At 44.6% G+C, this 25,671-nt stretch overlaps 1 protein-coding gene across 1 annotated transcript in view; it reads left to right on the top strand.

The window, feature by feature from the left end:
* The window catches only part of STX12 (syntaxin 12), a 190,040-nt gene that overhangs the window by 64,477 nt on the left and 99,892 nt on the right, over positions 1-25,671 (top strand). Inside the window, exons 2-3 of the mRNA XM_085647566.1 lie at positions 16,040-16,109; positions 23,258-23,357. Of these exons, the coding sequence (XP_085503692.1) occupies positions 16,040-16,109; positions 23,258-23,357 (170 nt within the window). The remainder of the gene's footprint in view (positions 1-16,039; positions 16,110-23,257; positions 23,358-25,671) is intronic.

The raw sequence follows: 25,671 nt of genomic DNA on the forward strand, positions 1-25,671 counted from the left end.
ACTATTAGGGTAGCTTGATGTGTGACACGTAATACCACAGATTTGTCGTGGGGATGTCGAGAAGAACCTCCATCTGCAGTGCCACACGTGGTACATCCCAACTTATAGAGTTGGATCCTTACTATTGGATTGACAGAAGAAATTGTACCGAAACAGGTCGGTAAACTGGATGGGGTACGACATAACTTGTGATCCCTACTCTGTCTGTCTGTCTGTCTGTCTGTCTGTCTGTCTGTCTGTCTGTCTGTGTCTCTCTGTGTCTCTCTGTGTCTCTCTGTGTCTCTCTGTGTCTCTCTGTGTCTCTCTGTGTCTCTCTGTGTCTGTGTCTCTCTGTCTCTCTGTCTCTCTGTGTCTGTGTCTCTCTGTGTCTGTGTCTGTGTCTCTCTGTGTCTCTCTGTCTCTCTGTCTCTCTGTCTCTCTGTCTCTCTGTCTCTCTGTCTCTCTGTCTCTCTGTCTCTCTGTCTCTCTGTCTCTCTGTCTCTCTGTCTCTCTGTCTCTCTGTCTCTCTGTCTCTGTGTCTGTGTCTGTGTCTCTCTGTGTCTCTCTGTGTCTCTCTGTGTCTCTCTGTGTCTCTCTGTGTCTCTGATCCCATTCAGTCCAGGCATTCTGTACTTGGCCATTGATTGTGAAGGAGGTAGAAGACTCATCTTGAACTGCTGTGTAACAAGTATTCCACTGATGCTCAACTAAGTGAACCACTGGGAGGTACTCCTGTAAGATTCAAATGTAGGTGCAAAAGGGATTGCTACTCCGAGAATAAACAAGTGTAGGTAGTATTGTTCACCAAACGTTCCAGGTTTAGCAGGATTTTTAGGGTGGGATGATTGGCAATAGGGCAATGTCATACCATTCCAGGATTAGGCCACACTGCCTAGATTTCCAAAAGTAAGTACAAATTGGTAGTTAATCCTTTAATCAAGACTTATTATATGTTTCCATGATCCACTTCAAATTCCTAAAATTTAAATGATAGCAAGGAGAAAAGGAGGAAAACTGTGAGCTGGTAAATCTAGCAGGTTTTGACTCTGCCCAAGAGTCTGTATATAATATCTGCAACATACTAGTGATGTTCGCCACCGGAGCACTGTGCTCTAACATGTGTAAAGTGTTATTGTCACAATTAAGCTGATCAGAGCCTACTCTCTATACAAGAGATAAATCCATAGAAATTCTGCAGTTTGTTATTTCAAGTAACTATACCTCGTGTCCTAAGGCAACTAGAATTGCGCCCCGCCATGCAAGTTTTCTCATCAGTAATTTTATTGCAAATTTTGCAGTGATATCAATGATGTCATAGAAGATGTCATGACCGATGTAATATGTGGGGTATTTAGCAGTGTATGATGAAGGCGCAAGTTATAGTTACCTTAGGACACGAGTTATAGTATTTTTTACATAACTAACTGCTGAATTTCTGTGGTTTTATGTGTGTAAAACCTGAACCTAACTATAACATCTCTGTAACCTTTGGGTTTTTTCAGTTAATTTCTACAGTTTTTAAATGCTTTTTCCGAACTATAACATGCCTATAACCTTTTGGTTTTTTTTTTTAGTTAATTTGTAGGTGTTTTTTTAAGGTAAAGTAATATTTCATTACCATGCCGCCGCTGCTTTGCTTGCGGCCAGGCCCTGAGGTCAACCCCTGCATGCAGCCATTTCCACGCTGCGTACGGCGTTTGGGGGGTTGGCCACAAGGCCTGGTCTGTGGCCAGGTCCTGTGATGATTCCCCACAAAGGCAGGGAACCTGCGGGCCCTTTCCCCTGGCCAAGTTTGACCCTGGGGACCCCATCCTCCATGGCTTCACACATTTGTTAGGGGGAAGGGGACACAGGCACCTCCAGTCTACTTTTGACCCTAGACACCCCATCCCCTGGGGCCTGGCAACATATTTCAGGGGGTGGGGGGCACATAGTTCTCTTTCCTAGTCCAATCTCGACCCTGGGGACGCAATCCCCTGGACCCTGGCATCCTATTTAATGGGCAGGCGGCATGCTGCCCTCCCTCCGGGCCGAAATCTGCCCTGGGGACCTTACTCTCTGGGGCCCAGCACATTTTGTGGGGGAGGGGGGCACATGCATGATTGGCTGTGTTGGCATGTGAGTGTGTGCGTCGCCAGTAGATAGTTATAGTTAGGACCTAGTTTCCATAGGAAAGTATTTTTTTGTTTTGCCAATAACTTTAGTGCGGTTTGACGAATTCTCACGGACTTTGAAAACTAGTTCGCCACACACTTTAGCTGCTCTCTTGAACAATTCGGGGTGATCCGTCAAGCAGGCTGAGAAAAGGGGGCACGCCTACAGCCCGAACCACTGGACGAAATTACACCAAATTTGGCGGAAGGCTTGTTCTTGGTAACCTATTTTCTCAAATCTTAGCGATCTACCATAGATTTGGTCTGATCACAGAACCCATCCCCTTCTGGATTCCCTTGCATCATATTCCTTCCATTGCCACATCTGAAGTCAGGGTGAAAACTCCGAGATGGGCTACGGTTACCTCTCCAAGTTTCACAACGGCGCTTGCTGCGTATCATCCCATACATGATAGTTGCGCCACTATAACCAACGCTCAAGTTGGCGATTGGTTTCTGGGAGCACTAGATTCCATTGCACCAGTGGTAGAGAGACCAGCTCTTAGAACTAAACCTACAGCTGACTGGTTCAATGAGGAATTGGCAATGCTCTGAAATAAATGTAAGCGTGGTGAGTGTACATGGCTTAGGGATTTAGGTCAGACCAGCAAGGAGGCATATTGATCTGCTTTGAAAATCTATCATAATCTCATCAGGCAAGTGCGGCATTAATTTTATGCTAATAAAACTAAGTCCGCTCAAAATTCTGCTAGGGAAATCTTCTCTATTGTTACAGGGCTTACATTGCTGGATCAAGTCTCTGTTGCAACATCTTCATCTGAGGAGAGTTGTGATATGCTTGTGAATTTTTTCTCAGACAATGTTGCCTCTATTTATTCATCTTTTCCAGAGGCGGCTAGAAATGTCCATTGTCTGGATGCATGGTTTGGGTCTCCCACCCAAAGCAACTGCCTGCTCCAGTTTGAACCCTTTGAAGAGGATGACCTGCGGATTTGTATGTCATCGATAAAGTCCGGTTCTCCTCTCGACCACGTTGCTCCGGGCATTTTGGAGTGTGGAACTGCTGAACTTTCCCCTGTATTCAAAGTGCTGCTCAACAGCTCTTTCATGACTGCTCATATATTCCCAGAGCTGGAAGCATGCCTCTATAGTGCCATCTCTTAAAACGCTTACTGTTGATCCCTCTAAGCGATCGAACTATAGGCCAATCTCTCTGCTTCCCTTCCTGTTGAAAGTGACAGAGAAGTATATCAACCGGCAACTGTCAGGATTCATTGAGGAGAAGGATCTTCATCATGGAACACAGTCTGGCTTCGGCCCGCAGTATTGTACTGAGTTGGCTGTTATGTTAGCCTCAGACTCCATGTGCCAAATTATGGACAGAGGAGGCACTACAGCTTTATTGCTGCTGGATTTGTGTGGCCTTCAACACCGTATCCCACGGTCGCCTATTAGAGCTGTTATGGGGCTACGGTGTAGGCTAAAAGGCTTTAAAGTGACTGACATCTTTTTTGTGTGGTTGCACCTTCCAAGTCCTCCAGAAAGCCTTCTGTTATAAGGTGGCTCCTTTGTCACAGGGTGTCCCACAAGGCTCTTCATTGAGCCCTACCTTATTCAACTTGTATATTCGTCCCCTTTGAAACATTATCGTGCGGTATGGCTTTGAAATAATATCTTACCTTGATAACATCCAGTTAATTGTCACCTTGTCACAGAACTCTGCCACTGCTGCTGAATCCTTGAGGGCTTTCCTGTTAGAGGTGTCCCAATAGATGGACCTCAACTGCCCGAAGTTAAACGCAGATAAGATGGTGGCCCTGATCCTCATTATGGTCCCCAGCCTGGTGGCCAGAGTCTCTTGGTTCCTTTCCCCAGCCTAAACCCAAGGTTAAAAACTTTGGATTTTTATTCGACAACAAACTTGTGTTAGAGTATCAAATCACAGCCTTAGCCGGCAAGTGTATTGCAACCATTAAATCCCACAGAATCTTTATTTAATCTTTTACCTGTACCGTCCCCGAAGACAGTGATTTAAGCTTTTGTGGTCTCCAGTCTTGACTACTGCAACTTCCTTTATCTGGGAGCCTCTCCGGCTAGGATTAGGAGACTCCAGCGGGTTCAAAACTCTGCGGTCCGCCTACTGCTTAACCTCCCTGAGCGTGCACCTATGGGCACGGCACATCACAAACTGCACTGGCTCTCGTGGAGAATCGCCTTTCTTTCAAAGCCCTATGTTTCTGTTATAGGATTTTTAGGGAGACTGGTCCGGCCTACCTGCAACCACTTCTTACCCTTATTGCCCTAGAAGATGTCTCAGGTCTTCAGAATCACTGTTGGTCCAGGTTCCCAGAGTTCAGAAGGCTCCCTGTGATGGAAGATCTTTTACCTTTCTTGCAGCCAAGCTCTGCAACTCCCTCTCATTGCAGCTGAGGCAATCCTTGTCAGAATCTCTATTTCGGAAAAATCTCAAAACTTGGCTTTTCAGATTGATTGTTCCCTGCGTCCGCCATCTCTTCAGCTGCCTCTGACCTCTATTGCTGGGACACTCCTTTCAGGAGTAGCTCTGCGATTTATAAATCACATTTCATTTAATTCTATTTAATCCAGAAAGCGTGTTTTTTGTGATCTGGTGTAAATCCAGTCAGTAGTTTTAGAGATAATAACCAAATTTGTATATCTAGGGACGCAGACCCTCCGTAGAGCCAACCCCCCCCCCCCCCCGTGTTGAAATCAGATTGACTGCCAACATGTCAACAAGGAAGTGCTGGCAGCCATTTGGGACAATGCCTCAGCCGTGTCCCACATAAAAATGTAAAAATAAAGAAAAGGGGACAGGGTAGGATCCCCCCTCGCCCTGGTGCTCGGGTCCCACAGATACCCAGCCCCAGCCAGTGCAAAAGAGTAAAAAAAAGAAGAAAAAAAAAGAAATGGAACAAATTTAATTTGCAGTAAAATCGCAAGTCAGTAAAAAAAATAAAAATAAACCACATGTGTGATTGTTTTTATTGGAGCCCCCGGGTGGGCCTTGTCCTGGAAGCTTATTTTAATATATATTATGGGGAAGAGTGCGCACACGCTCCCCCCTCCCCATTGCTGCTATGGGCCCCGGTGACTGCCACCTCCCCTGGGCCAGGCGATTGATAAAATATGAGGACAGTGGCTTTGTGGCCCCTGATTTGTTGGCCTTTTAAGGCCCCAGGGACTGCGACCTCTTCACTGGCTCGATTGAAAAAATTAGAGGGCGCCCCACGGACCCCCCTCTTTAGTAATAAATTGCCCCGTGGACCACCACCTCCCGGGGGCAGGCCCTTCAAGAAAAAAGAAGGGGGCTCTGCCTCCCTCCTGAAGCCAATAATGGCCCTGGAAACTGCTACATCCAGGGTCAGCTCCTTTTGTCAAATGGTGTCCACCCCCGAGACACAGCTGTTTGCTCTCACTTACCAAGCGAGCAAAACAGTAAGTCCAAGCGAGCAAAACAGTAAGTCCACTGAGACACACTCACAGACCCATTCAGACACTCATGCACTCACTCACAGACCCACTCAGCCATGCACACACACTCACAGACCCACTCAGACACTCATGCACTCACTTACAGAACCATTCAAACTCTCTCACATCCACCCACAGACCTACTCAGACTTACGCACCAACTCACAGACCCATGCCCCACACTCAGACCCAGTCCCACTCACTCACAGACTGACACACACACACACACACACACTCCCCTCTCTCCCTCTCCCCTCATCCTCACCCCCCCTCTCCCCTCATCCTCACCCCCCTCTCCCCTCATCCTCACCCCCCTCTCCCCTCATCCTCACCCCCCTCTCCCCTCATCCTCACCCCCCTCTCCCCTCATCCTCACCCCCTCTCCCCTCATCCTCACCCCCTCTCCCCTCATCCCTCCCCCCTCATCCTCCCCTTCCCACTCCCTATCCCCTTCTCCCCTCTCCCCCCTCCCCCCTCCCCCTTCCCCCCTCCCCCCTCCCCCCTCCCCCCTCTCCCCTCTCCCCTCTCCCCTCTCCCACTCTCTCTCTCTCTCTCTCTCTCTCTCTTTCTCTCTCTCTCTCACACTCACTCTCACACTCACTCTCACACTCACTCTCACACTCACTCTCACACTCACTCTCACACTCACACTCACACTCACACTCACTCTCACTCTCACTCTCACTCTCACTCTCACTCTCACTCTCACTCTCACTCTCACTCTCACTCTCACTCTCGTAAACATCCTTAGAAATTCACACAAGAAACAAAGGTTACAGGAACTTTATAGTTAAGAAATATCATTAAAAAAAAAACATTGAAACTCGCTAAAATAACCAAAGGTTACAGGAACATTCTAGTTAGGCTCAGATTTCTCGTGTACAAAACCAGTGAAATTCAGCAGTTACAGTTTCCTCTGCTAATTAGAACTTATAAGTGCACTGCTTTTAACCTCACATATTTCATCACTCATGACATGGTCAGTGACCTCATTGATGACATCACTGATGATGTCATCCACAGAACCACTTCCACTCCTGCACACCCACTCCCACACCCATACACCCACTCAGCCACTCACTGACCCATACATTCACTCACATAACCACTCGCTCACCAATACAGCTACTCACACACCCTCTTATTCACCCATACAGCTACTTTTACACCCACTTATTGACCCATACAACCACTCACAAACCCAAACAATCACTCGCACATCCACGCACACATTGATGTACAGAGTCGCAAGCCACTTACATGATATATGTTAGAAATAGTATCTCTCAGTAGTACACAATGTATACTAATTTAACTTTTGTAGTACTTTGGCATATATGTGTAACAATCATAAAACACACACAATCACTGGATGATGTCATGAGTGGTTCAGAGATGTCACTGACCATGTCATGAGTGATGTAATATGCGAGACCATAAGCAGTGCATTGTGGGGCCCTAAGTTATAGTTAGCTCAGGTAATTATAACTGCTGGATTTCACTGGTTTTGTACAAGTGAAATATGAGCCTAACTATAAAGTCCTTATAACCTTTGTTTTTTTCAGTGAATTTATATATACATATATAATAAATGTAATACGCTTGATTTGCAAATAAATACATTAAACGATTAAAGTAGTTTGAAATGTAATAAGTATTTAAATTATTTAAGGACACAACATTTGACCAGGTTTACTAAACACTAAATACAACAAGCATTGGCATAGCCAATAGGTCTAGCTTTTGGGACCATATAAGTATTTAGTTATGCAGCACACTATCCTTGGTGCAACAACAACTGTTGCATGGCAAAACACTTATAAGGTCCCAAATGCGTGACCTATTGGCTATGCCAATGCTTGTTATTAGTGTATCAGTGCCTGGGTGTGTGAGTGACTGTGTGGGTGTGTGAGTGGCTATATCGGTGTGTGAGTGGCTGTGTGCGTGGTTTTGTGAGTGACTGTGTGAGTAGCTGTATGGGTTTGTGAGTGGGTGTGAGTGGTTGTATAAGTTGGTGTGTGTGTGTGGGTCTGTGAGTAAGGTGTGTGGTTCTGTGCGTGGGTGTGTGCGCGAGTGTGTGAATGGGTGTGAGTGGTTTTGTGGGTCTAGGAGTGGGTGTGAGTGGTTTTGTGGGTCTAGGAGTGGGTGTCAGTGGTTTTGTGGGTGAGTGGCTGTGTGGTTACGTGAGTGGTTGGTAAGTAGTTTTCCAGTCAACTATTTTCCTTTCAGGGAGAATTATGCACTGCAAACAGAACATGGGGTTGAAAATATGCTCAGGTTCTGAGGAAACATTTAGTTAGAACTCAAAATAAAGTTCTAATAAACTCCTGGGTCGTTTAGTGTGATGTGTTTCCTTGTCCTAAGCGAAACTTTGACCCTTTAGTATGGCAGCAAACCATTCTCTTGATTCCATGTAGTCTGTTGCTTTCCACATTCACAGCCAAGCCTTAAAGACCCAGGAGAGTAAATTGTCAATTTAGACATAATTGCAGTAATGCACTCTTTGCTGTGCTACAAAGAACACGATGCTCGTGGCCTGTTTTTCCCAACTGTTTTGATTAGGGAACAGAATCATCTTCCCCCGATGACTGCCTCGGTGCATGATTAGTTTCAAGGAGGCTTGCAGAGGAATTGAACTAATACCACCCGTAATACCTGTAAAATCAAGAGGTCAAGTAGAGAGCAATAGATGGGCAAGCGATCATGCACAATCTCCACTGGAGAACGACTGCATTGCAGAAAGCGGATAATCTTGGCCGGGTCGGAGGTGAATGGACTCAGAAGATGGGGAGAACCAATGCCTGTGAGCAGCAGCAAACATGCTTGGACACGTGGGAAGGGGGGAGGTTTAGTATAAGGAGTGGCCACTGCTAAAAGCAAAAAGATTATACAAGTTTACAGGGGTTAAGAAATGAGAGCGGGGAGGGAGCTTAACTGACACACAGACATTATATTGTACACCCCTGCTATGTAATTTAGAACAAGTTTGCCCACTACAGAAAGCAAGGCAGAGTGTAGCATGGTAGTTACATTTGTTCAAAGCATAACAAACAAGCAGCCGCGAAAGCGATAGTGATCGCGATTGCGATCAAACATCAAAGCGGCCGCGAAAGTGAAAGTAATCTCGGTCAAGCGCGGCGCACGCGCGCACATGCTCTGTAGCTCTAGGCTGGACTGGGAGCACTTTTTGGAGCCCTCTCAAAAAGTCTCGCCAGACCAGCGCATGCGCTGGGTCAGGCGAGACCTAAAAATGAGTGAGGGTGGGTTATTTTCCAAAGTTATTGTTTATTAATCAATATTTATTAATTAAATCAATGTTTAAATTGTTGATACACAGCTAATTTAATTAGTTAATGCATTGCCAAATTATATTTTATTACTTCCAGATTACTAAATGTTAAAAATATTTTGCATTTATACAGTATTTTTAAAACAAATTACAAATATTTTAAAGTTTCATTACATTTCCCTGTACTCTACTATAGGGAGATCTCCAGCCCAGTGACGGAGATCTCCCTCAAGAGGTGAAAAGTTAGTGGCAGTAACTTTACACTCATAAACTCAGTTGTAGGATGTTCCAGTTCCTGATTTGAGGTGGTAGAGACTTGAAAGTCTACACCAGGAATGGTCAAATTACAGCTCCGTGGCCAATAACTACCCTCCTGACCTATACATGTTACCCTGGTGAACAGCAAACGTGATCTGCTCTTTACTGGTCAAAGCATTAATATTTAGAAAAATGTTATTAAGACGTCACATTGGAACGTCCAAAGCGGATGAAGCATTCGTCAGTTTCATAGTACCCCTGCAGCTCTAACCATTGAGCAGATCATTGCTGATATCAACTCCGACAGAGAGATGCTCTCACTCAAGGATATCATTGCAACTCAATCATGGAGAAAGCATACTCGACCTCGCACAGATGACGTTTGAATTCAAAAATGTGCAGGAAGATTTTTCTGTCACTCAAGAAGGTATTTTACTAAGAGGTTCGAGGATTGTCCTACCTGAGAGCTTGAGACAATAAGTCATTGAACTGGCACATGAAGGACATTGTGGCATTGTAGCCGCCAAGAGAGCCCTCGGAGACAGTGTGATTTCCTCGCCTTGACGAACGAGTCGAGAAAGAACTAAAAGCATGTCATGTGTGTAACTACTTATCTCCTAAGACAACACAGCATCCCCATAATATGTCTGAACTTCCAGAACAAGCATGGGAGAAAATTGCAGGTCATTTATTTTGTCCCTTAAACAATGGCCGTCATCTAATGGTAGTTATTTATGAATACTCCCGTTTTCCCTTAGTGTAAGATCTATCATCGACCACCCATGTCAAAGTAATCGAGAGGTTGGGCAATAATATTGCAGCATGGGTTGTTCCCTCCATCCTCCAATCCGACAGCTGTCCGCCCTTCAATAGTAGAGAATTTAAGGACTTTCTTGATCATTTGAACGTCCGGCATCAGAAAAGCACACCTCTCTGGCCACAGGCAAACTGTTTTGTTGAACCATTTATGGGCACCCTGAAGAAAGTGATTCAGCATGCTGCACTCAAAGGAATCTATCTCAAGTCAGCCTTCTGACCAGCCCTTCGTGCCTATCTGTCAACACCCCATTCTACAACAGGGGAAAGCCCTGCCACCTTGCTGTTCGGGAGAGCCATTGGGACAAAGCTATCGCAGTGGACTACAAGCCCAGTAATTAACACTGATGACATTCGTGTTACGGACACTGCAAAAGTAAGATAATGCTCTATGCAGATAAGTGCTAATGCGTTTAGGACAAGGTTTTAGAGGTCAGAGACCGGGTGCTAGTCATACAGAAATGCAAGACTGATGCTGAACCACCGAGAGTCATGATAAATAGTGGCTTGTGATCATGTGCAATAGGACCCTTGTTGTCCCAAGCGGACTCCTCCCAAAGTTACATTATCAGTTGAGTTGTATTTTGGTGGTGTATCTGTGTGTGGTCAATAAAGTCTATGTCGCAGTGCGTTCTGTGAACGGTTGCATGCCAAAGAATGTGTGGCATAGTCATTTGTGTGCTCAAGAGCTAGGGCAAGGAGCATTCTCCTCCTCTGCTTTGGTCTGATAACTTTACAAGTGCATCAAAGGCAGCACTGTTGGTGGCAAGCAGCGGAGTAGTGAGAGTTCAGAGGGAGATCTCTGCTGTGCCCAGCACAGAAAGAAAACTATGCAAATAAATAGTGAGTGAACCTGAACTTGCTGCCTCATTCAAGCCACCGGCACTGGTTCCATGTATCTTTTAAAAGCAAAAATATGCGCTGTACACGGCGTCCAGTGAGCATCGTGATCCTCTGGGGAAGAGCACGGAAATAATGAGTACTGCTGTCCTTTACACCCATAAAATAAACATATTGCAGCAAAGAGTCTGCATTGTAAAATGTAAATTTTGTCTGAGAGAAAGGGAAATTAAAAAAGGTTAAAGGAAATACCTTGGGGAGAAAAGAGAGAAAATGGGAGGAGCAAGAAGGGCACCAAATGTAATTTCGCCCGAGGCGCTATCTAAGCAAAGGCGGACCCTGGCCCCGACCTTACAGCAATACCATTAGTGAACCAAGAGGAATGGTATTTGCGAAGTGCATCCTCTGGGTGGCTTAGGTTGTATAACACGGAACAGCATTATATAGTTTGTTAAATCAAACACAAGAGAAGGTTTTCACACCGCGCACATCCTAAGGTCCTTTTAAATTGATAATGACGGAAAAGGAGGTAAAGTGAAATAAAATAATTGCCTCGGATCGCACGATTTGGTCATGTAGGGAAGCCGGGATTGCTGGCAGGTTTTCTGACTTTGTGCAATTCAGCCAGTAGATGCCTTTTTCTCCTTTTTCATGCAAATGTTAATGGTTTATCTTCACTTCTTGGCACGTGCGGTTAGCGCGTGGGTGGCAGATAGAAGCCACATGAAGGCTTCGTTCATTTTGGATCGAGGCTTAAGAGAACATTGAGCTGATCCAGAGTCAGGCATCTGGCTCTAGCTTGGCTCAAGGCTTCAGTGGCTCTTTCACATAATGGCAGTTAAGGGGACAAAGGCATAAGAAGCTTATGACTATCATCAACCATTGTAGTGAGTCAGGGGTACCAACACCTCAGTGCAGGACTCTTTGTTTCAAGATTCATAACTTTCTCGTTACAACATAATTTAGTGAGTGGACTACGAGCCTTGGTGTTCGCTCCCCCATGGGTAAAATGAAATGATTGTTGGATTACAGTCCTCTTTTCTTATCCTATTCTTATCAGTGTTTTAGCTGGATTTAAGTTTTTCCTGCACTGTTAAAAAGGAGCAAAGAAATATGTTCAGAAAGCAATTACCCAGAAGTGCACAATCTGTTACAACAGAAAAATAGGAAAAAACATGCCCTCTGGTTCCATAGTTTCCATCATGCTCATTATACAACTGAGGTGTGAGTGGTTCCGATGGTAAGACTCCGACTACTTTAACCAAAGAAATGTCACTGTGCTGTTGAACCTGCCCAGCTTTTATGTACAGAGTTCACAACCAGCATATGTTGGTAAAGTGGTAAATACTGGATTAAACTCCAGTCTCCTAGCACCACGTCTGAAGCTTTCCCACTGCCCATGTCAAGCAGTGGAGGTTGGGGGTTTGTGTCTGTCCACCTCAGTGAAATACATACCTTGTTGCGGGGGTCTTTGCCAGGGATGTTTGATAGCATTGGCTACTTTAGTTGAGCCTGTTTCTAAGCATCTCTAATGTTTACAGAGAAGAGACTAAATACATAAGGGGATTGTGAGCCCTGAGAATCTATTTCGTTCCTATTCGATAATCGTTACTTCCTTTGTATGCTTGATTCGCCAAAGGTTAACAAGCTGGGAAGGCTTCCCCCAGGGTGCGGTAGAGGGATAGAGACGAAGATTCACCATTACACAGAATTGTCAAATCTAGGACTCTTCTAGACTCTAGGGGCATAATTCAGAGGACAATATGGAATGATTAACTCAAAATTATTCCATGACTATCCACACTATGTACATGTTTTGCTTTCCCTACATTCACCTTATACCACCAACACATCTTCCCTCCCCCCACCATTTGATCCCTACCCTCCTGTCATCAAAGCAGGCTCGGTCATACCACATACCATACATTTTTGGCCCCTGGGTCAATATTTAGAGTACTCATGGTCTACACCTAGGTGTAAATCTCGGCTCGGAAATGGTGAATAGCAAATAAGTGGCGAGTTATATTTAGGAGTAGATCTACAAGTAAGTAAATATACACATGTATAATTACCTTTGTGGATCAGACCCTTTGTTAAAACTACTTGCTAAAGTAAATCTCATGGTTATTAGGACTAGCCGAAGTAGGCAACTGTTAAGAAATGTGGTTTAATACATTATTTGTTGTCTGGAGTGCACAATGATGAATATTCTATAGCCTCGTACATGTGTCAGCTGGCGTGTGATAATCTGAAAAGTAATTTTTCGTTGTAGTGAATTCAACACATTTCCACTTAATTATGCAAACTGTCATTTTCATGTTGGTCAAATTATATTTTTTGCAAACTAAAACTAGTGCTGCTACATACTTCATTGACTCTTTTCACTTTGTTCAATATCTTCAAGAATTGAAATGAAAATTCACCCTAGTCAGTCAGTTATTTTAAGTTCCTGGATTATTTGTGAATTGAGTCAGCAACACCCATATCTCTGAATAGCCCAGACAAAGCAATTTGTTGCGTTTATCCGTAAGAGCTCTTTGAAGATGTTGATCTTTGTACTGCAACTTTAGTTTTGGCAGGAGCTTTCACTTTTTCACACTTGACTTTCCGATAGTGAGGGCAGCAGTCACAGACTTCTCTGGGAGGGAGTGTGCAGGGCAGAGATCAGAACTCAACAGTCAACCAGCAGACACAATAACCTACTTAACAGTCTGTTAAGGAAAACGAAAATTATTTAATATCACAGCTGAACTTTATACTACATAATCCAATCAGTAAGTGATAAATATTGTTCTAAGTTGCATTCTAAAAGTGAGGTGCCACCTCCTACCTGTTTGTGCTCCTGTTATGGTAGGGATCCTGTTATCACCATCCCCAATACAATATGGGCTTAAGCAGTGGTTAGAATGGGGTGCAGATTTCTTAAATGGTATCACTGGCTCCGAAGCAACTCATTTTAGTATTATTTAAGCAAATAGTCGAAAGCAGGTGTGTTCTCACAAACAGGCTAAGCTCCATTTTTTACCTGCCAGTGGTTTGTAGCCATCTGGGCTGTGCAACAGATGTGTATTCCATTTCTATGCTAACAGCAATGACTTTTTTTTAATGGAGACCCCAGCAGCTACTTCGCTAGGCAGAAGGTTCGCGGGTTAGACTTACTGAAGCGTAACTGTCCGCCACTACCTGTCATCAGCAGCAGTGGCTGCAGGCAGGCTTTCAGCACTGGCAGTTGTGGCCTCCAAGATAATCAGGGCTCCCCATTTTGTGGACAAAGCAGCCTTCGTCTCCATGTCTTCTGCACCTCAATGTCTCATCAGGCTGCTGAATGACACCTTAATACATGCTCTGAAAAGTCTTGACCCAGCTCACTCATGATCTGTGCAGAGAGACTGGGGAGGGGGGGGGGGGGGGGTCTGAGAATGCAGGTCACCCCTGTGTCACACATTTACTTTCTAAACTATGTAGTGATGGATGAAATGCTTGAATTAATCTAAGTCACTGATAATTACTTGGGCTGCATCCCAGTCCATCATTGTTTTGGACACCATATCACCTTGGTTTGAGCTCGCAGCAGGTGGGGCAACGCTCCCCCGCTCTTGAGGAGCAGCCGCCTCTGGGTTTCACCCTAGTTACGGCTCATCAGCCAGGTATAGCTTGGTTCCAGTGACACAATGTGCATGGGACCTACCTCTGGGCATACCCTTCCCACTTAGGATGACTGACTAAAGTATACAAATAAAGTGATGAATGGAATGCTTGAATTAATCTCAGCCACTGGTTATTACTTTTTCATTGTCATCTTTCTTTTATTGCTTCTGCTGGAAAAACGCTGGGCTCAACCTGGATAGGCTATCCTCCTTTACGGAAGGCACACTCCTTCCCACTCTCAGCAGGCAGGAACGCTTCTAGGCTGTTTAGGCAGACTCTCACCTTCAATAGAAAGTGTTGCCTTCAGGAGATGTTCCCACACCTCTGGGAGACTGACTGTCAGTCAGACACCATCCCTTGTTGCGAAGCAGCTCTTTGAGTACTCAGTGAAGCACTCCCTTCATTGGTCGAGAAGAACTTGGGACTGGAACTAATTTGCGTGGTTTGGCTGCCATTTTTGGATACATATTCTAGACAAGGGATGTGGAATTGCTGTCAAAAGCATGCAGAACAACTTTGGACTGGTTCTCTTTAAGAATTAATTTTCAGGCTGCTCGCAACACACAGCCTTAATGAAAAGTGAGGGGTTGTAGAGCAGATAGCAGTGGGGCTGGCTCCAAGCAAGAGTACCCAAAATGTGGGCACAATGAAGTGTAAGTTCTCTGCTCCTGGCTGTCACCAACCTCCCTGAAGCAGTATCCAAGATGAAGAAAAGGACAGGCCCTCCTCAGAAATGCCCTCACCTTGAACAACCCAAGCTGCTGTCTCACCCCTCACCCCTGCCATCTACCAAATGGTGGTGCTCTCGAAGAGCTAATCAGCATTTCTTTGCTAAGGTCCTTATCGAATTTCCAATGGAAGCCCCATCTCCAACCTCGTCACTTCAGTGTCTGGGTCTCCATCCTGTAGCGGTAGGAAGGCATGCAATACTCTTCCACTCTTTTGGGGAAGCTGTCCTTATCCTTATTCCACATGTTATGCCAAGCTAAAACAGGAGCACCCAAAATGGATCATATTGGCCCCTGTACTCATGAGGCTTAAACAGCACATTGAGTCCTACTTCCATATATGTGGCACACACACACCCTGCACACATACACATCTGACATGTACACAGGATGTCAGTACAAAGTTCTGGGTTTCATGTCATAGTGGAACTAAACAAAGCAGTGGTCAGTCGACTGCACCATCACAAGAAAAAGTTATAGCCATACAAGAGATCAAAAAATGCAGTGTACTTTACTGCCAATTTTTAATATACCCAGGTCATGGGCAGCACTACGCTGCCTACTACGAGGATACATTTGATGTGCCCATCCATGCACCGAACCGGTCCTGGACTTAACTTTGTCAGGAGAGGTCTAGCCATCTACGCACTACTAGGATAGTGAGATCCTAGGGACAAAATTAAAGCCACCATACCAGTTTTACTAGCAGTGGGGGACTCTGGGCAGGGGTACATGTCTGTTTACTATGCAGGGAACATTCCCTTCCCATAAGTGCTCTTGGACCTACCTTTGCTTGCAAATGTAATTTCTTTGAAAATAAAAGCAAAATATAATTTAGTAACACACTTAACATTTTCGTATTTTTATTTGTCTAGCTGCTCAGATACGGAACATGGTCAGTCAGCTAGGTACAAAGCAAGACAACAGTCAACTTCTGGAAAATCTGTAAGTATAATATTACCAATAAAATACATTTTTAATCTGTGTCGGTCTTGCTGTAAAATTTATTTGGCACTGTCCTTGCACTGTTAAAAGATGGTTAAGCCAGTTGGACATGGTGCATTTTCTTGTTTGTCAAGTAGTCGTGAGTTCTAAAGCATTATAAAATTATTGTGTGACTAATATGCTGCATGATCAGTTGGATTGATTCTTTGAAGCTTTTCAAGTATTCCCAAAGCGAAATACAGGATATCCTTACTGATGGGCTGACAAAGTAGATGAAACCCATAACGTGTAACTTTGTACCTGTAAACTCTATTATTCTGTTACCCTTGACCCTCAGTAAGATTTATTGTTTCTTATTTTTGAGACCTCGGGTAACGTTGAAACAACTGTGAACATCTTTCAGTCCAAGACAATGAGTCTAATATATAGAGTACAGCGTCCCTGCCATAGTACAAATGTACTGCAACAATGTTTTGAGTTTTTGTTGAGTAATTCTTATTGACAACTGCTGATGTTGTTATAGAATTGTTGAAATATTCAATAGAGCCTCCGCAGTAGTTTCTACAGTGTCCTCAACTCTCAAAATCATCGATTCTAAAAAGTAACATTCACTTGAAGCCTGTCTTGATACTTGAAGGCGCATAGCAGGACTACTATTCTCTGCAAACAGAGCTCCCTGTTTTCCTGCTTACTTTAATCCAGGTGTTTTTAACCACTTCCTTTTCCTCACATGCAGGATTAAATCAATAGTTTATTTGCTGTTCAGCTTTATATGAAATAATTTACTAACGACTGCTTTGCGGAAGGATATTAGCTAGGCAAATATTGGATTTCTTTTTGAAGCTGCTTTGATAATTAACCATTCTATTTTATTGCCATATTTAATATGTTGGTTTCTTGAAGACTTACCTTTTGGAATTTTCGGTGTCTTTTTTTATTAGGCCTCGCCTGGCATAGGCTGCGCAGACCTGCGCAGTCTCGCTGGCGAGATTTAATGATTTAGGGTAGCTTTCACTAGCGGGGTTTAAGCCCCTCCCCTCTTTTCCATTGGCTGGCGTCACCGTTTATGCTAAACGGTGGCCAGCCATTGGAAAAGCACTTCCAGTGACGTACACTTTTCTCTTTTATAGCCGTCCCAGTTGGACTGGCTCTCATGACTTACTGTTGTCGCAAAAGGTTTCTTATCTTTTTATGGGGCCATGTGTTTCAAACACATGGCCCCATAAAGACAAGAGATCACCGCCGGGAGCTTCATCTGCTGTAAGCTCCTATGTCACCGCAAGCTGCGCTGGGTTTGGCCCAGCTTCGCAGGTTGCCTAGCAGGCAGCGGAGGGGGGACTCGTCTCTTGTTTCCGGGGGTTTACAGGGCTGCCCGAATTTGAAAAACATTAACCCTCTTGCCCGGGCAGTTGAAGGACAGTGGGCCCAAAGCTTCCCCAGGCACTTTCTTAAAGAGGGGTATTTGTTCCCTCACTCCTTTGAGGCTGGGGGATGTTACTATCCCACTCATCTCTGGCTTTCCTCACATGGCAGAACCGCCACTCTCCCCCCCGTGATTTTCAGGGCAATACTTCACGGAGAGAAAACAAGGACAGTGGGGGTTTTACGAGGAAGTCCTCTCCTCCAGATGAGTAGTGTCCCCAAAGCCGTGATGGGGCAGTTACCACTGCCCCGCATCTGGCAAGTGCCAGGCCCTGTTCGGCAAGAAGAGCCTGTGCACCCCAGAGGGTTTGAGGCACAGTGCTCCCTCCCCATCCCACTGAGCTACAGCCCTCTTGCCTCCCTCGGAGAACGGCAGCCCGAGGCACTGAGGCCAGAGAGGGCGGGATTGGTCCTTTCCCTCCCAGGGAGGGGGTGGCGGTGGCCTGTCCCTGCAGCTGAGCCTGTCACACAGCCATTCACACTGTCACTGCTGGCCGGCCACATGCGCCCCGCCCCCACCCACACTGCTCCCGACCCGGGCGCCCTTGGACGCTGAGCCCTCTTCAGACTTGGGGCTTCCCTCGTACACACAGCCCTGCACAGGCACACTTGGCTTCCCTCATACACAGATTCCTGAAAGCAAGCACGGACCCGGCGTCCCTTGCACACCGAGACCTCCACGGACATGCAGACATCTAGCTACCTCACACCCAGTGCCCTGCGCAGATGCGCACATACCTCAGGTCCCACACACATGCCAAGCTCAGCCCCCTCTCTCTCTCTCTCTCTCTCTCTCTCTCTCTCTCTCTCTCTCTCTCTCTCTCTCTCTCTCTCTCTCTCTGTGTCTCTCTCTCTCTGTGTGTCTCTCTCTCTGTGTGTCTCTCTCTCTGTGTGTCTCTCTCTCTGTGTGTCTCTCTCTCTCTGTGTCTCTCTCTCTCTGTGTCTGTCTGTCTGTCTGTCTCTTTCTCTCTGTGTCTGTCTGTCTGTCTGTCTCTCTCTCTGTCTCACCCCTGCCTGCCTGCCTGCCCTGAATATGGATTATTTTGGCTGCCTTCTGAGGGAGAGTGTACCGGAATGAGTGGGTAAGGTGCTGCATGTGTAATGGAGGGTCCCGCGAGCTGTGGGGGCGCGTTAGGTGTCACTTAGAGCGCTGCGCCTTATTTCTCAAGGGCTGGTGTAACCCGCAGCTCAGGATGTTACCTCGTCGCTTTTGAATGATGTTTTTGGCTTGAAGTTACTTTGTGTTTGGACGCGTAGGCAGAGGAGGCATTGGCATTCATTCATTGTAATCACACTTTGTGTGTGCTGTAGGGAGACCGGCGTTGCAGAAACACTGATGCTGCTTCTACCTTCAATTGCACAAGGGCGCCAAACTTAAATGCAGGGGCGTAGCACGGGGCCCCTACAGCCCCTGCGGCGAGGGCTTCAGGGGGGCTCCTCTATTTAGCCTAAAGACTATGAGTACCACTGAGATACGGGTGTCTCAGGGGCCCCTCACTATGTTCTGTGTGGGAGCGGGCGGCGGGGGAGGGGATATCATTTTATTTTAGGCTACTGCCCCATTGGGAATAATGACATGGCGCAAAATACTCCTGTGAACGGTGCCTAGGCGCTTTACAAAACATAGATACAACTTCTATTGTTCAGTAGATCTAATCCTTGCGTTAATAACTTCATATGGCTTAAGACTGTGTCAGGCCTGCCGGGACTTGTCCAAAACCTGGAAGTTGCCATACAACTCTGCAGTAAGTGCATGAACTCACTAAGCTTCCCTACTGGTTAAAGTGATGTTTCTAAGGTAGAATACGTTACAGTTTGATGCTTACTCTGTCCTGAGACAGTACAATCTGAGGATTACCAATACGTCCAGTATTGGGGTTTGATCCTTGTCACTTGACACTTTTTAGGTCGCGGCAGTGTGGCGCTTGGGGGAATAAGTTGAAAATCTTCGACTCCTCGTGATTAGCTGCCTTACTACTCTGCATCAAATATCCATGTTGAGACGATGCTTTTTATTACATAATCAACATCAGCCGTTTGCTCACTTGAAATATTCATGCAAAGAAATGTTGAAAAAACAGCAGTAAGTTGTGCTGGTTGGTATAAAAATTTTACCTAGCACGTTTTGGGAAGTGACTAACTTTAGCAATCATTGGCAATGTCAATAGGTTTCGCCTATGGCCAAGTTCTTAGTTTTAAAAATGAGGTGCGGGTGGGTACTAAATAGACAAGTATTTCCAAAGCCTGGTCGGACATGGGAATATCTTAACCCATCGTTGGATACAGTGTGTCCCAAGGGTTTTTCGCGGTGCTTCATAAATAAATGAGATATTTAGGACACATCACACCTGCTGTCTTTGCAGGGTACGTGCAGCTACAAGTCTTTGCCAGCCCACTACGCACCTACACATCAGATGCAGCCAGGTGCTATGCAGACTGTCTCGCAGTTTTCATCCAACAATTTTTGTCTCTAGGTAGTCTTTGCTTTGACCTCTGAAGTCCGTCCTCACATTGTCAAGGCCGTGTGCCGATCCCCCATTCACGCAGACAGCTGCTGATAAAAAATGATGCACTAAAATGCATAAACACAGTTTTCAGTCTTGGCGGTTGTAATACCCCAACGTTTAATCCAGTTTCAGCTGAAACTACAAGTTCCAGCATGCTTTGTGCAGTTGGCAGACAGACATGAGCTGGGTAAAAAAACAAATTCCCCTCGTATTGATAGTGTTGTCAGCTATATCACTACAGAAAAAGTGAATTATTATCCCAGATGCTTAGCTGGTAACAGTGCAGCGGCACCGGACCCAGTGACCTTCTGGTTAAAGCCCTATGCGTTTGCTAAGGATGCTGAAGGGCACTGCTACCGGCTCTCACCGTACAGGGGCACCTGCCCCTTTAAGAGCGCAGGCCGTAGCAGCAGACCGCATCAAAACTGATGTGGCAACGCTACTAGTTAACAGCTGCAGTGATTATATAATTTCAGGATAAAACTGCAACAACAACAAAAACAGTTTCTCTTTCTGTCTGCAAGCAGCATCTGCTTTGCTTTGACCCTACCACTCTTGCTCCATGTTTGCCTTCTGTAAATGGGCGTGTAAGCGGGCATGGGTGTCAGCATACTTGCTGGAAACTAATTCTGAGGAGCAAAGGCTGCTAAACTGTTTTCCCTCTGCCCACCAAGCTCCCTTCCGTCCAGCATGTCACCTTCATGAGCTTGCAATGCAATAGGTCTCGCATTTACGCGAGTTTAAGATATTGGCATTGTAAATGACAATGTCTTTATGTTTTAAAAAACAAAATATAAATAAAAGGCATTGTCGTTTACAATGCCAATAGCTCAAACTCGCGTTAATGCGAGACCTATTGCATTGCAAATGCTTGTTTTAACTTCTTTGTTGTTTGTTTACTGAAAACATTTTAAAAGTAGTTATTATAATCCATGTAGAGTATTTGTGGTTTCTAAGTTTTGTCATTTGAGGTTGCTAAACCGGAACCTTATCCATGTGCTTTTTCTGAGGTTTGCATTTTTGGAAAAGAGGTAGGGAGTATAGGTACTTGACGTGCACTTTGTGAATCCATTGGTCCTGGCATCCCCATAGAACTGTCTATCACTTGTCCTTGTTTTGGTGTTGGCATTGAAGTGTTCGCAATTCTTTTGTACCTGCCCTTTTTTCTGAGATTGAAACAAAATTACACAAACCGTATGTAATAATCTGCCAAACTGCCATGCTGTCACTTTTTTATTTTTGCTAGTGCTTTTAAGGGTCTAGGAGCAACATCTTAATATCTTTTATTCCGGGATAGTGAGGCCTTTGATGAAGGGGGGTGGACATATGAGAGACACTGCGGATAGGAAGGTAGGTTTCCCTTTTATACAGATGATTCAAGTATGCAGCCGCATTCTCCAGTGTGTAATGTTGAAACATGTGACTGCTACATGCTTGAAAGGATGCTTTCTAATACTGAAAATATATGGCAGGGCCTCTCAAAATTTTGCAGGATTCGTATGCACTAAAAAGACTGAGTCATAGTTCACTTTTTAACATTTTTTATAAATTAATTTCTAGAACGAATGTCGGTAAATAATTTGCACTTTTCCCAAAAATGATATTTCATAAAACCTTTAAATACAATCATTCTCCTAGTCTTCCTGGACCCCTCTCAGAGTTGTTTTAACTTCTGCTTTCACAGTGTCACGGTTTGAGATGGCTAGATGGAGTGACCTAAAAACTCAGAAAAAGTCTGTTTATCTTTGTTTTTATCGCCATTGAGGCTGAGTAAAATAATTTCGTTTATAATGACTATTTTACTAACGCCAACTGTCCTGTTAAGCCAAGATGTATTTGAAATTTCTTTGTGATCTTTTGAGCCATGGAGTTCTGGGAAGAGCTTAATGTCATTCGCATAATCAACGACTGTAAACATTATAGAAATGCAGGGAAAGCAGAGAACCGTAGGGATTACCATTGTCACACATCAAGGATGATACAAAAGGAGAGTCTCACTTTTAATGTAGTGCTACAATTTTGAAAGAAAAGATTAACCGTTCATGACAGAACTGCCAACCCCTGCTCCCTATGACAGCATGAACTAAAGAGTACAAATTGATGGTATCAAATACCTAGTCTATGATATGCTTCAAGTTTGAAAGTGCATTTTTAAACATATGACAGGGATGGGTGCCGGACAGCTTTGCATCCAATAAACTATCCCTGACGAGATATGCGCACAGTTAAGAAGCCATAGCCTGCCCAACGTCGGAGAAATCTTCATCAGCTTTTCAGTTAAGTCTGCAAGATGTATCTTTTTAAAACCTTCTAGAAAGAGGACATTAATCTACCTGCCAGTTTTCAATGGCAGGAACTTGCCAAAACTTGGAAATACCATCATTTATAGCAGTTATGGGAAGCGTTCCGAGTAGTCACAGGAGTAAACATTTAGTTACTTCAAGTGGCAGGAGCAGGAATGAGATCATGAGAAACAGTGAAATTGAGAGGGCCATTCATTAGTATATAAATGGAAAACTATGCTCCCTTTTTTTTTCACTTGAGGAATTTCTCGAAATCACATCTCAGGTGTCAAGAGCCTATCCCTCCTCACTAGGAGGCAAGAGCTACAGGTTAATGCATTATAGAGTCGAATTAGAAGATGGCTACTGCAGTTTAATGATTTGACATTAGCACAAATACATTTCAACACCAATGAGTTCACTCCGTATGGGAAGAATAGCAGTTGAGGTTGTCTTATAGATGGGGACTGTTGTATTTGATGGCTTGTTTATAATTCCATTCTCAAACGAGATTAGCATAACTTTCAGTTAGAGCAAAGCATTAATAATGTCCGGTGTTGGTTATTGCTCTGGTATTGGATCATGAAGTCAAATTTATCCTGTAATAGCAAGTCACTTTCACGCCTGATATGATCTTATTTAACTTTTTGCTGTGTACAAAGCAAACGTTCTGCCTTCACTAACCCAGCAAATGCAAAAGGTAGAGAGTACGAGGTAGGGCCAGAGATGACCTGGTCGTGGCGGAACCTTCATGGAAGTGTAGTAGTTTCAAAGAATTCCTGTGATGGCGTTGCTTTATCCACCAGCCAATCAAAATGTTAGACGATAAACAGGGACATGTTCTGTGCCATTTAATTCTGAATCTCCAACTCTGGTACTGGCACTTCAGACATTTATTATTATAGCTTGATGTTAACTGTAACTATTTTTTTTTAAGTCAACAGATACAGCATTCCACAAATCAGATTGCAAAGGATACAAACAAATTATTAAAGGAGCTCGGATCCCTCCCCCTTCCGCTCTCTTCCTCTGAACAGGTTAGTAATTCATCATAAAAACTTTTTGATGGAGCTTGGCCATTTAAAACCATCTGTACAAATGCTTCTTGGTGTGTATTGTGAAAGTGTATTGTACAACCTGCACATCATATGAAACCAAAAAGTAGGGCAAACCTGGGCCCCGATTAGATCATGGGAATGAGACGTATTCCAACAGAGTTCTGCTTTAGGACGGAGGACCCTCACCCACCAGTGGTGGCATGTTTCCTCATAGGGCACCCTTCTCATTCAGGACAGACGGCATGCCAGAATGGACTCCAAAAAGTAACAATGTCTTGTAGTTGGAATTTCTTTGATCTTTTCAGTTGGGAAGTGGGATCCCGCAGTCGTACATGTGTTGAATTGTGTAATTGTTCACCTAACAAATTTTACTGATTGTGTCTCTGAAATAGAAAATATGCCATTGTTCCCACATCCACTGGTCTGGTAGATGTGGGAACAGAAGTAATTCCTACTGCCATCAGCTCCTTATTTTGTGGAGCTCATTCAGGTGCGCCATCTGACTCATCAAGAGTGTGGCCGAGGAGCACATTGGAGGGATCTCTCTGTTAGTGCCTTGAATCACAAATTTGGTATGTCTGTGCCCATGAACATATGGATTCCTAAAACAATATTCTTGGTAATATAGACTTTTCTACAAATCCTATGATCCAGGGTGGTGGTCAATACAGAAAACATCATGGGACACATTTACATCAGGAAATTAGAGATAGTCACTCTCCCCGAAGTTACGCTGGCTGGTAATGTCATTCATCCTTTACAGACATTCATTGCAAGGAAACTCTGTTTTCTGTCCAGATGCTTATGTGCTGGGTATGTCCTGTAGTAAGAATATGTTATGTTAACTGCATCTGTGGTGTCAAATCCCTTGTGTTTTCTTGTACATGAAACATGTAAAGAGTCTTGTTCTTAAGTTTTGATGCATTGCTCACTCAGACTATTTGGTTCCACTGGGCGATGGGTTACTCCCAGAGAGGTACTCCTTTTATTGTGAGTGAATACAGCCTCCTTGACCAGGCTGTATAGTTCTTTAGGCTGGTGGCAACTGATTATTAGTTTTGGCTTTCTGGCCTTTTTAATTGACCCCGTTTGAGAAAGCTCTCTTATGGCTATAACTGCAAATATTTGCGGTCTGGCATTACCTGCTCCCTGATTTCCCCTGATTGTATGCGGTGTTCATGAGAGTTCTTTGATGTATAAAAAGTGGGCGGGCCATGCTTTTGATCTCTATGTAGTCTGAGGTAGAAGAACGCTCCAAAACGGTTAGTGTTAGTCAGTGCTGTTGTCGGCTCTCTTTCCTTCCTGCACTATTCTCCCATTTCCTTCCTACTTATTGTAAAGCCAAGTACAAGAGTCTGCGTTTAAATTCACATTCAGTGAAAGGAACAGTAAAGGATCCTTTGTGCTCACTGAACCTTCACCAAGCCATTCCAAGGAATGACCTTGCTGCTACAGAGGAGCAACACTTGAAAATTGACTTTAGCCGAGGGCTGCCCACCTTACGGACTCTCAGACAACCCCAATAAAATCTTGTTTTGCTGGAGAATCAAGAGTACTTAAACATGAATTGGTACTATATGCTACCCAGGGGCTGAGGAATACAGGGTTACCCCATTGATGGTGAATCAAGAGTAACAGCACCTAATTGGCCAGAGGACATCTGGGTTCTTATCCACATTTTCTATGAAACTGTGTCCCTGTGGCCTGGTTGCAAGGGTTATGTTGTACAACATTAGGAAATTCATTTTTACTCAATTATCTCCCCCCAAACCCTGAAAAACAACTTTGCATTAGAGATGCAGGTTTGTTTGAATCCAGCTGTGCTGGATATAAGCTGATCCCTTTAGTTTACTCACTGTACTTTTTACTTGAAAAAGCTGTGCACGCTAGTGTTGGGGAGGGTGAAACAATGTTAGTGTCCCGTAGAGAGATCCAACATACCTCCAGGAGGAGTTCAGAAGGACTAAGCCTGCCTACACAACACCCAGCCCAATGAAGCGTATGAGCGAGTGCTACCCTATTCTGTTACATGAACGTGTGTGTTGCTGCACACACCGCTTCCTCCATAACCACCCCTGACAAAGTCTGAGTGACTGCACTCTGGTGTGTAGGCCTGTGTGCCACCTCACGCATCAGTGCACCTGTTAGTCCCATGAGAATCTCCAACAGCAACCACACCCTTGTGTGTTAGGGCCATTAGTGCCATCACACAAGCTCCCATCTGAGAAGTCCCTATGAACATCTGGAGTTTGTGAAATAAATTACCTTCTGCTTCAGTTCTATTGTTGTTCTC

Source organism: Triturus cristatus, chromosome 3_2 (assembly GCF_964204655.1).
Source record: "Triturus cristatus chromosome 3_2, aTriCri1.1, whole genome shotgun sequence".
Lineage (NCBI taxonomy): Eukaryota > Metazoa > Chordata > Amphibia > Caudata > Salamandridae > Triturus > Triturus cristatus.